Raw genomic sequence first — 12,393 nt, 5'->3', positions numbered from 1 at the left:
AGAAAATTCAGTGAGTCACGATGAAATATCCAACAAGCTGTCTTAAGCTTTATGCTCACTAAAGTAGTTTACCAGTAAGCAAATATACGCTTAGTTATTTATTAATTTTCTACAAACATATTGAGGACTCACACTGTGGTTTAATTTGACCAAATGGGTTTTTCTACTCCTAATAAGAGTTCGGTCCTTTCTTAAAATGTAAAAAAATAGAAAATTATCAGCAGTTAATTGTAGTTTAATTTCAGAATGTAACAATGTAGTTTTTAAAAGTGCTTTAGTTCATATAAAACGTAATGAGTTGCGTTTTTTCCAATTTTTTTTTGTATTTCAACCTTCAAGTAGGTTTTGTGGCTCTGGACAAATTGTATTCAGTGAAGAAAAGGGAGGAAATGGTTCCTTTGATTATAAATGTTGCTCGCTCTTGTTCTGCAAAAAGTGATGAATGTGTTTCCTATCAAAGCAGTTTAGCTACAGTAAGCACTAAATGCTAAAGTGTCATACAAGGAAATGTGTGTAATAGTAATGGTTTTTGTGTGTAGATACATGATTCCTCTCTACACGGATGTGGAGCAGTTCTTCAGCATTTTAGAGGACGGGATGATTACTACAACGAGACCGCTGGACAGAGAAACTCAGCCCTGGCATAATATCTCTGTTTCAGCCATAGAGACTGGTATGTTGATAACTGACTCCTGAGTCATCTTCTACAAAATGAGGAACTCAAACAAACACGTGTCGACACCATGACTCCTCACTGAAGAGTATGTTTCAACACTCGTTCTTGTTGTGTTCCAGTGATAAGCTGTCAAATGTTTTAAGGCTATTTAATGTTTTTCATGTTTTCCTAAGACGTTAAAGAGTTACAGCCTGTCTGGGTTTGCTCAAACATTACTTCTCAAGCATTCTCCAAAAGCAGTCAGACATGAGCTAACAGATGGAAGAATCCCCCACCAGGTTGTACATTTGTTGGCATCCAGAACCCAAACTGTCATTCTGCAGCACTGGATGACTCCATGACATCTTATGTATAGACTTTAACTGAATTCAAGACAGGCATTTATTTCTAAATGTCTGTCTTAGACTGAAACAAGGCTTTAAAGAAGACTCATGTCATATTTGTTATTCAGCTCTACCTGCTGGGGATGTGCCTGACTTCAGGTTGTGTAATTATTGTTTGTTTGGTACTGATGTACTGTTTCTCCATGTGGAATATTGTTCTGTTTTCATCTGAAACATTGGCCGGAAGCACAAACACAGTGCTGCCGTGTTCACTTGTATTGATTGGTAGGTTCTTTTTATTTGGTTTTGTTACATTTTACACAGAAGCTGTGGGAAGAAAGAGGACAAAGTCTGTTCAAATTAAAGTCCCAGTTTTTCTTAGCCCGGCCCCTTTCACGGCAGCTTTAAACTAAGGGACACAGCTGTAGTCATTTTGGTTCAACCTTGTGAGTGACGTTTTGCACATGCTCATGTGAGATGTAGTGAGATGTGTTAGAAAGTGTGTTAGGAGGACCGTCTGCCACAGCCACACCAAACTTAGCTCTGGTTTTGTGTGTCCTAAGGTCAGATGGCTGTGGCAACCATCTTCAATTGGTTTGCCTCCAACAGTTAATCAGTTGTAGATATGTTGGCTGTTTTCTCAAAGCTTCATTAAAATCTGTCCAGTGGTTCATAAGATATTTTGCTAACACAGACAATAGTTAATGGCAACATTTTAAAAAGAGATCTTGTGCGATCAGCTCCTGACTGGAGAACACCAAATTTTAGCTCCATATCTGAAAACATGACTGAGTTGGAGCCATTTTTGTGTTGGCTAAAGTCACTTAGCTGTGGCGGCCATCTTGAACTGGGTTGACTTCAAAAGTTAATCTGTTGTAGATGTACACTATATAATTACTTTCTAGAATTTCATTAAAATCTGTGCAGTAGTTCATGAGATATTTTGCTAATTCTACAGACAAACGGATGCACTCACTCACTCACACACACACACACACACACACACAAAATTAAAAACATAATTGCCCTTTTGCCTTCAGTGGTGGTGGGCAATATTAGATTTGATCTGAAGTATAAACAGCTGTTGAGATGTCCCTGTTTGTTGTGTATAGATAAATAATGGCTAGTTTCAGTGTAGCTGGTAGCTCTGAGCATGTGAAGTGATTAAAGATCAAACAAAACCAAAGGTGCCCAAACTTTTACAGCCGCCCAGAGTCTGTGTGATGAAGTGATGGAAAAATGAAAAATCTCCAAACCCTCAGTGGAGCCAAGCGCAGGCCATCCTGAGCTCTGACTCCAGAACCTCTTCACAGGCCGCAGTGGCCCCACCCTGGTATTCTGTGGTCGGGGCTCAAGCTATAGTGGAGCGCCACGTGGTTTCTCTGCGGCGTGATAGACGCCAGATGGACAGATGGAAACGGGCTTGCCGCCCACAAAGCTAGAAGCATTGCAGGCCATGCTAACCACTTTTAAACCCTGGGAAGCTGAATAAATGTCTCGTAATGACAGGGTAGTGGAAAAAAATAATCACATTGACTAGAACTGCAAATATGCAGAAATCCATCAGCCCATTTTTTTCTTCTTTTTAATCTCCAGCGGGTGTAATATTTGTCACTTTGGCTTATCAGAATGTTCTTTGTATGAAAAAAAGATGGCACTGGTGTTTGTGCCTCAGAAACTCATGTCTGTAATTTCTGCAAATCAAAATAACAAATAGCAGGCTGAGTGGCTGACTGATTGACAGGCAATCTTGTTAGAAAGGATGTTTTTTCACTCAGTGCCAAAAAATGGATCATAAAACAGACAAACAGGCAATCACAAATCCACCCAAGAACAAAAGATAGTCTGACTTTAATGACTTTGACATGTTTGTAAGCCGTGGAATGCTGATGATTCTGCTGTGCGCCGTGTGTGCATGCAGGAGGCCACCACCAGGACACCAAAGTGCGTGTGAACATCAAAGTGAAAGACGTGAATGACAACCCCCCTGAGTTTGCCAGCAACAACGAAGTCTTCATGTGTGAAACCGTAGCACCGGGGAAGGTACAGCTGTCTGCATGTTGTAAACACATGTCAGCATGGAAAAATAAAAGTGTGGCCGTCTAACTTGTGTTTCCGTGTGTTGAATTCAGGTTATTGAAACCGTCAGTGCAGTGGACAAAGACGAGATGGCTCACAGGCAACACTTTACATTCAGCCTCGCTCCAGAAGTTGCCCACAACCAAAACTTCTCCCTCAAAGACAACAGAGGTACATCCCCCTTTCTCCATTTCTTTATTTTTGATTATTTGGGTGTTTCTCTTCTTCTTCCTGCTTCTTCATCTAAGTCTCTCACTCACGTCCCGCTTTCAGTCAGATTAGATCAAAGCATAAGCAGATGGAGGCTTACACTACCTTGTAGAAATCAGCAGGTGCTCTGAATCTTTCCCTCACACACTCGTGAACACACACATGTCCTACGGGCTGCATAAATTGCAGTGGGGTCTCTGTCCGTCTGCACATGGATCTTGAGGGAAGGTAACTGATTGGATTAGGTTTTGTGAGGAGTGGCTGAGACTAGGTAAGAAAGATGAGAAAGTAAGAAAAACTAAGGAAAGAAAATGCAGATGAAATTTGAATCATGTAAGTGTGTCAGAAATTTAAAATCAGATTTCCCCGTGTGAAATATTACTGTAAACCTACAATTCCTAAAATCTGGACCAAACGGCATGTCAAACTGGTTCCAGCCAACATCACATATTTCATTGCATTGCAATGAAGACAGAGCCTAAAATGGCCCATTGGTTTACACAGAGGGGTGGAGCTTAAAACTTGTACTGCAGTCAGCCACTAGGGGCGCTGCCCTTTGTGAACTAGAGAGACACTGGAGTGCCGAACATGTGCACCCAGATTGGTCCCAGGTAAGCTAGTGAGATAAAAACGGGCCGCATGTAGCCACGTGACATGGCAGCAGACCATAAATAACCTAAACTTGTCTTTGGAGCCTAATGTTTTACCATTGATTGTTATAATTATCAGAGCCAGCTCTTCAAGGAACGTGGCATTTTGTTTATATGTTCATAAGTCATTAAAAACGTGACTTTTTCACTTTTTGTTTTGTTCATTGTGTATGCATATGTTAACTGACAATACTTCATAAAACAAAACATGTCAGTGCTAAAGTATCAATTATACACTGTTGTATTACATAGATAAATGTATACATTCTAGAAACACAAGTAATATGCAGTTTAATTAGTTTCAGCACTTAGTTCAGAATCAATTGAAGAATTATAGTGTACTGTCAGGTACGCACAGAAAAACACTCACAGCTGCTGTTAGTGTCAATAACACTTGTCCTGTACTACAAAACTCAAATGTTGCAGATACAGGTGTGTGTTCCAGTGTCCATAGATTAAAAGATGGTAAAAACATCTTGTTAGGAGGCTTATAACAGAATAATCCTATCTCCTGTCTCAACATTATGCCTAATTTCTGTTTATATAAGTAAAATAAGTCTGTTATGAGTGTTTTTGGAGTGATGGCACAGCATACAGCAGCACCAGGCGTTAACAGTGTGCAGCCTCCACTGATACACAGCATACTTCACAAGATGGCAGACAGAAAGCTTATCTAGCACCTTCAGCAGCCATTCCACTGATCTTCTATTTCAGTGGCTTCAACTCCCAGCTTCTGCTCCTTTTCTCTTGTTATCATATAAATAACATATTTTATGTATCTTTAAATTAGAAAGGCACTCAGTGTTTTTAAGTCTGGAATTTTTACAAATTAAGATTCAAATTGTGCTGCAAATTTTCATTCTTCAAGGGTTATTCTGTGACATTTCTATGAAACTAGATTAATTAGTCATTTATAATACAATTAAAAAACAGCTGCTACAACTTGTACCTAAGGCCGATTAGTTGTGGCAACCATCCTGAACTGGGTTGACTCCAAAACTTAAATCAGTTGTAGATGTACAACCAATGATTATTTTCTGAAAGTTTCACTTAAATCTGTTCAGTGATGGATGAGATATTTTGCTAACAGACAGGCAAAGGTGAGTCCAATAGTTGGATTTGACTCTCAGCTACTACCACACCAACTTTAGCTCACTGTCTGTAAGATGTGCTGAGTTATTGCCATTTTTGTGTTGGTTAATGTTGCTTAGCTGTGGCGGCCATCTTGAATGGGGTTAATCCAAGGTAATAAGTTGTAGATGTCCATCCATAAAAAACTCAAATACACAGGTATTTAGCTGTGGTCTAATGGTCTATATATTATTATCTTTAAGGCTAATTGCAGGTGAAGCAGTCCTGATGTGGTCCATTTGTTTTCTTTTTGACACACTGAACGTCAGTGGTACTGACTGCTACTTTGGTAACAGAGTCTCTGAAATGATACCTCATAGCAGTGACACTTAGCATTTGTTAAATTTGGAAGTGAAAGTGTGGAGCAGAGGCAGAACCTGAGGCCCGTCAGGTGTTCCAACAGCAATAACTGGACTTTCTGATTACATTTCCTTTGCAACTGATGAATGGAGCTACTATTAAACAGGAACTTAATATCCCCAAAGTCACACCTCGCTGACTGTTTGTGTGTGCAAATGAGTCTGGGTCAGTGAGAAACAAAATGTTGAGAGAAATGACTTTTTCTATGAAAGTGCAGTGAGAACGCTGACAGCTGAACGACTCTAAGGAAATTTGTTGAAAAAGCTCAAATCTAATCGGGAAACTTAAAGCAATCAGAACAAAAGGTATTTTTTAAAAACAGTACCTAAAATCTAAAATCAGCAAAAGAAAAGGTAAAGGCTGAAATTAGCTTAATAAATGTTAAAGCCTCAAATTAGCAAATAAGTTATAAAAGATTAAAATGAGACAGAAAAGCTAAAGGCTACAATTAGCAAAACACTGGATATAAGCTAATATTAGCAAAATTAAAATTTAAAACTAAACTGAGCAAAGCAAAAACTAAAAGCTAAAATTTTAGTAATCATGCTGAAGTAGAATTCAAATGTCAGGTTTTTATTGATTTGAAAGGATTTATTTTAATGAAGAAAAACCAAAAGTTGTAGCTGTAATGAGCTGCACGAGCTGAATGTCTTCACATATGAACGGGTAAATTAGCTGAAGTTACAGTTTAAAAACCTACAGATGAAACTATAAACAGCTGACTCATCATTCACACAATAAATGAAAATAATAAAAAGAAAATGTGTAAATGTGCAAAACAAATGTAGAAAATGTTGTATTTTTTCTTCTCTTTTAGAAACACATGCTTGTGATAAAAGCCCCGTACTGGGAAGGCTCCAGTATTTCCCCTTCTCACATGTATATTTGTCTGCTCGTCTCTCCACAGACAGCACCGCCAGCATCTACGTGCTCCGTAAAGGATTCAGCCGTCTGACGCAGGATGTTTACTTCCTTCCCATTGAGATAAACGACAATGGTTTCCCGTCCATGAGCAGCACCAACACGCTGACCATCAGAGTGTGTTCCTGCGACAGTAAAAACACCATCCTGTCCTGCAATGTGGAGCCCTACATCCTGCCTGCTGGGCTCAGCACTGGGGCCCTGATAGCCATACTGGCCTGCATCGTCATCCTGCTGGGTGAGAAACAAACGTCCTACACTTCCGACACCAGCCGGAGGAAAAGTATCTTTAGCCAGGTTGTTCATTCTGTAGATAAGCAACTCTGTAAAATGTTACCAAAAACTTACAGTCTGACACAAATAACCAATAATTCTCAGCATAAGGAACATAATAAATATGCAAAGAAAGTTAAAAATACTCTAATAACTACGTATATTCCCAAATTTGCACCTAGAAGCTTGCAGACAGGCATCTATTAATCTTAAATCTAGTTCATGATGGATGATGCGATGTACATGTTTTCATATCTGGTTTAAGTCAGGGAAATTGCTGATGTATTTCATTAGTCTATATCAGAGAGTAATCAAAAACTGGTATTTATTTCAACCTGTTATTTACATGTTATTATAGCATACAGTGAAATCTAACAGTTATGATTTTTATGGCCTGCCACTATGAAAGGCAGGCAACCAAGTAAATCCCTTAGTCTGTGTGTGTTTGTTGGTCTGTCATCAAAATATCTCATGAAGCACAGGACTGTTTTAATAAAACTGCAGAAAATAACTATAAGATCTACAACTGCGTTAACCTGATTCAATATGTCTGCCACAGCTAACCAACAGAAGCAAACACAAAAAAGGCTTTAATGCAGTCAGTTCTTACAGATATTGAGACAAACTGGCGTGGCAGTAGCCGAGTAGCCCATATTCTGAGCTCTAACGGACTCAAGATCTCTGGTTAAACTTTGGCACACAAGTTGCTCTCCTTCAAAGAATGCTACTTTTTGATTTCTGTTGTGTTCTTCGGACCTCTACACTCGTGCAGCTTGTTATGTTTGAATGACGTGGCAATGTTTCTTTGGATGATCATCAAATAAAGTGGATGCTGGTTTTTAAAAAGCACACAGAGCCTGAGGAGGAAAGACTGGGTTAACAACCAACCAATCAAAACCCATCACACTGACAGTTATAGAAGCTGTCGCCTCAAAGTTGGGAATTCGGATTTTCTTAATTCAGCGTACACAGAAAAGCCCAGCTACGTTGAGCTTGCATCATACTGCACCCCTGGGCTCTTTATTATGGACAGATGTAATGATGAAGACTGATTCAGGCTGTATCATCAAACTCAAAGGTCTAATTTTAACTGCAAATATGGGGGTTAAATTATACACAGCATGCTTCAAAAACAGTAAATCCATCACAAATCAACAAGTAACTCTCCACTTTTAGTTTGTTTTGCATTTCTTACACAGCAGTGTGGATCTGAGAACTTTGGTAAGCACCAACACTAAAAAGGCTTTGTGTGCTCACTACAGTACCATAATGATATAAATTACACAGTCCAAGATGTAATTACACTCCAAAATTACCCTTCCACATTTCCCAAAGGCCACACAAATTATATAGTTCTTACTTTTCAACTTTCTTATGGAAATGTTGAAGCGACTGATGCCAAACAAGCTGTAAATGATGTGTTTCTGTGTTTCTGTTTGGCAGCCATAGTTGTGCTGTTTGTGGCACTGAGACGTCAGAAAAAAGAGCCCCTGATAGTGTTTGAAGAGGAGGATATCAGGGAGAATATAATTACTTATGATGATGAAGGAGGTGGAGAGGAGGACACTGAGGCCTTTGACATCGCTACGCTGCAGGTAAAAAAAGGACACAAAGTGACAAAAATAACCTTTGTATTGAAGGAAGTGTTGATTAGAAGGAAACTAACTAAACTTAACATGTTGCCCATAATACTGTGTTAACATTTGCCATGTTTATTACTTCTGCTCAATTAAACTAAAACTATTCATATATTTAAACATTAATACATAATGCAACCTGATACATACCTGGTGCATATACTTACTTGGTACTTACAGGGTGCATACCTGGTATGTACCTCATACTTGTTGAGTGTTAGGATTGCAACGCGGTGGAAACTCTTCTGTGAATTTACAGAAACCTTTCAGAAACTTTCCGTTGGAAGTGGTAGCAGTTTATGATACATACCTGGTACATATGTGGTGTGTTCCTGGTACCTGGCACTGATACCTACTTGGTTTTTACCATGTACATACCTGGTTCTTACAAGATATGTACCAGATATTTTTCTCATACATACCTGGTACGTACCTGGTACTTATCAGGTATTTACCACATTTGTAGCAAGGTGCTTTATGTATTCCTCCAAAACTTTGTCACTACTACATAATGTTTTTGTCAATATTTGAACATGCTGCCACTTTATCCACTAGTAATTGAAACTTATTTGTACTTTAGCCTTTTCCATTATGTCCAGCTTTCTAACTCCATCTTTATCTGACTGCTCTGTGTTTCCACCAGAACCCAGATGGTGCCAACGGTTTCCTGCCAAGGAAGGATATCAAACCAGAACTTCAGTTTCCCCTCACGCCGGGCGCCGGGCGTCCTGCAGCCAACAGTGTTGACGTTGATGACTTCATCAAGACTCGAATCGCAGAAGCTGACTGTGATCCCACTGCCCCTCCCTATGACTCCATTCAGATCTATGGCTATGAGGGCAGAGGGTCATTGGCTGGTTCTCTGAGCTCACTGGAGTCTGTCACAACAGAGTCTGACTTGGATTATGACTATCTGCAGAGTTGGGGGCCAAGGTTTAAGAAGCTGGCAGATTTGTACGGGACCAAAGACAGCTCCATTCATGATGGTGATGATGGTGAGGACTCTTAACAGCGGTTTTCCTTAGCGGTGGACGCCCCTGATTTCTGATGTATTGATTCCAAGAAGATGTGTTAACCAAGGGTTAATTCTCTCCAGTTTCCAGTTGTCACCATCTTCCAACTGATTAGTTCATGCCAATTTGTCAACGAACGTTAACTGCTCTCCCTCTCTGTGGCTGGCTCTTCGTGACAGTTTGTCAATGGACACATAATGAATGCTTCAAGTTGAACCGCTCCCAATTTCCCTAGGTTTCTCCCGTCTCTTCTATAGTTCCTTTACTCTGTTTCTGTTGCAGAGCTGGGAGATTGGCTATGTCACCAGTTTGTTTGTCTGGAAGCAGTTTGATGAAAACAGTGTTGCTCTATCATCAGTAAGACTTGCCTATAGCAAACTGAGTGTAAAAGAGGTTTTGTATGCTTTTATGGACTAGAATCATGTACTTCCTCACTAGTTCCTCAGAGAGATTTTATTACTTTAACAGTTCCTGAGCAGGGCAGGGTTTGCTTTGCTTCTCTCTCAGAGGAGAAGAGGAGGAGCAAGATGAAGGTAAATTCCAAGAAAAGGTTTGAATGAGATCCAGCAACTGCCTGCTTAGAGACAAAAAAAACTGCAGATGTGTTAGAAAGGTTAAATTTGTTGTTTTATTGTTGAAAACAGCAGGTACTGGTTTAGATGGGTTGATCAACTCTGGGTTGTTGATACTCTGAAGATGCATAGAGCACCTTCACAGTATGGTGGCCTTATAATAATTAAACAACAACTCCAGGGGTAAACACACACACACAAAAAGACTGAAGATAGAGACCACTAGCTTCAGTAGCTACACAGACAAATGAACACAAAGACTGTAGGAGTATCTGTGAAAACACTAGAGAAATATCACCTTTTTTCTACTCCCAAAAACAGACAAACCCCGAAAAGGATTCCGTTTCAAAACTGTGGATTTTTTCTTTGTTTTCATTTCTCACTGCAGAGAAGATGTTTGAAGGAAAGCTGTCCTTTACCACAGTCCTGGTGTCCAAACTCCCACCATCAGCAACCATTTCCCACACTGAGTGAAACCCATGAACGATCACCTCCATGTCCCACCAATGATGACAATGAGTAGAAATCTGTGAGCTCTAAAAATCGCCTTAAACCTAATGGACACTCTTGCAACGCAGTGCATTCTCTTTATTTCTCCTTTAGTTTGTTTTGTTTTTTTTGTAACTTGAAAGGTATATTGGAAAAGCAAAGTATTCTCCTTGTTTGGTGTGTACAGATGTGATCTATCACTCTGAGGATCCAACCTTCGCCTCGAGCATTCTTCAAAAGGGATGTTCTGTTTTTGCCGGCGTATTAAATGTAGATCGGTTGAATGTGGTTTGTGGGTTATTTTTCCCCATGAATTCCATGTATAATCATCATTTATCAAACATCGTGTTTGTTGGCAGCGACATCTGTTGTATCAACATGTGTTGCCATTAAAACATGAAATGTGTACATGGGGAAAAGAACACACGGTGTTCCAGAAAGGCTGGAAACAGAATATCCTTTTTAAGCATATAGATTTTGTTCTATCTCTTTTTATTGTTATTATATTATTATGATTATTAGTGTTGCTTTTATTATTATTGTTATCATTATTATGACAGTAACTGTTCTTTTATTGGCTGCAGCTACACAGGAGTAAACTGATGTTTAACTTTTTGCAGATGACATCCTAATGTTCTTGCAGTTTTCTGAACATGGACCAGTTAAAATAAAGGTTTGTTTTTCATGTCTTTGGACTGCTGTAAGAAATTTACTGCCTAAAGTTAAACCATCAGCTTTGTGTCACAACATTTATCCTCTTGTTTTTTTCTTCTTTTTTATCATTGGCGAGGTTGTTTCAGTCTTTCTCCCTGTTCCAGAGGAAAACTAGCAATCTGTGTTTGTTGCAGTGAGAGAATGCCTCCTTTTTAATTCTCTGTCAAGTTTTATGGTACAAATTTGTACAATTTTAAAAGTTCTTATTTTAGTATACATGCAGAATATTCCAGTATTACAACAAAAAACATGTTAAAAAGATTTTAAAAATATTACAACATCACACTTATATTTTCTGAACATTGTATTGTTGCTTTACTATGTGCTTCAATCTCCGAAGCAGAAAAAAATCTTTGAAATAAATGCTCTTTTTATAAAATGATCTTGAACTCTGTGTGGGAGTAAGCTTTTTATGGCCCACTGCCAACACATAATGTGATAATGGTGTGTGGTGTGTGTGTGTGTACCAGTCAGCCACTGGGCAAGCTAAAAGTCATCACTAGATTTTGCATTCAAGATTTTGAAGTCAACCCAATTCAACATGGCTGCCACAGATGATCATTATTATCTAACAGAAATGGCTACAACTCAGTCAGTTTTACAAATATTGAGCTAAAAACATGTATGTTAGTACCTTACGGGGCACTCCCAACAAGTACTTTGAGTTAAAACTGACATTAATTATCAACTCTGTCTGTCTGTTAGCAAAATATCTCATGAACCACTGGATGGATTTTAATGGTATTTTCCTTAAGTAGTTATTGGATGTAAATTAAATGTAGCTAAAAAAGCCAAAGCTAGTTAAAAGTGTGTGTGTGTGTGTGTGTGTGTGTGTGTGTGCAGGGGGGGTCATGTGCCTGTTGCTTTAGCAAATATCTCATGAACAAGCAGACAGATTTTAATAAACTCACAGGGTGTGCCTCTATAACTGATTACCTTTAGGAGTTAGTCTGAATTCAGAATGGCCACCACATCCAGCTGATGTTCGGAAACAAGAATAGCTCTGACTGCACCAGTTTTACAGATAATGAGCTCAAATCTGGTGTGGTAGAAAGCACCAACACATACTCTGAGCTGTAACCATTCAAAGAGATGTCACAAAGTTGTGTGGGGTCATGGGAGGTCACAAGGTTGAACCAAAGCAGCCATAACTTTGTCCTTTCACAGCATGAGGTGATCTTAGTTAAAACCCTGGCATGAAAGGTGGTGGGCAATATGCATTTCTTCAAGGAATGCTAGGCTTTTATTGGTTATAGTGTCTGAGGGAAAATAAAAGCACATTTTTTCTTATTTTAACTTTACTTGAACTCATTGGGAGACTCTCCTTTGTAAGAACTATACAGTA

At 39.1% G+C, this 12,393-nt stretch overlaps 1 protein-coding gene across 1 annotated transcript in view; it reads left to right on the top strand.

The window, feature by feature from the left end:
* cdh11 (cadherin 11, type 2, OB-cadherin (osteoblast)) overlaps positions 1 to 11,437 on the top strand; it is a 116,857-nt gene extending 105,420 nt beyond the window's left edge. Inside the window, exons 11-16 of the mRNA XM_017432728.3 lie at positions 540 to 673; positions 2,921 to 3,042; positions 3,132 to 3,249; positions 6,337 to 6,588; positions 8,067 to 8,218; positions 8,904 to 11,437. Of these exons, the coding sequence (XP_017288217.1) occupies positions 540 to 673; positions 2,921 to 3,042; positions 3,132 to 3,249; positions 6,337 to 6,588; positions 8,067 to 8,218; positions 8,904 to 9,269 (1,144 nt within the window). The 3' untranslated portion in view covers positions 9,270 to 11,437. The remainder of the gene's footprint in view (positions 1 to 539; positions 674 to 2,920; positions 3,043 to 3,131; positions 3,250 to 6,336; positions 6,589 to 8,066; positions 8,219 to 8,903) is intronic.
* Positions 11,438 to 12,393: the final 956 nt, after the last annotated feature.

Source organism: Kryptolebias marmoratus, linkage group LG22 (genome assembly GCF_001649575.2).
Source record: "Kryptolebias marmoratus isolate JLee-2015 linkage group LG22, ASM164957v2, whole genome shotgun sequence".
In the NCBI taxonomy this organism is placed as follows: domain Eukaryota; kingdom Metazoa; phylum Chordata; class Actinopteri; order Cyprinodontiformes; family Rivulidae; genus Kryptolebias; species Kryptolebias marmoratus.
Note: the sequence above shows the minus strand (reverse complement) of the source record. Positions and strands in the feature narration are given on the sequence as shown.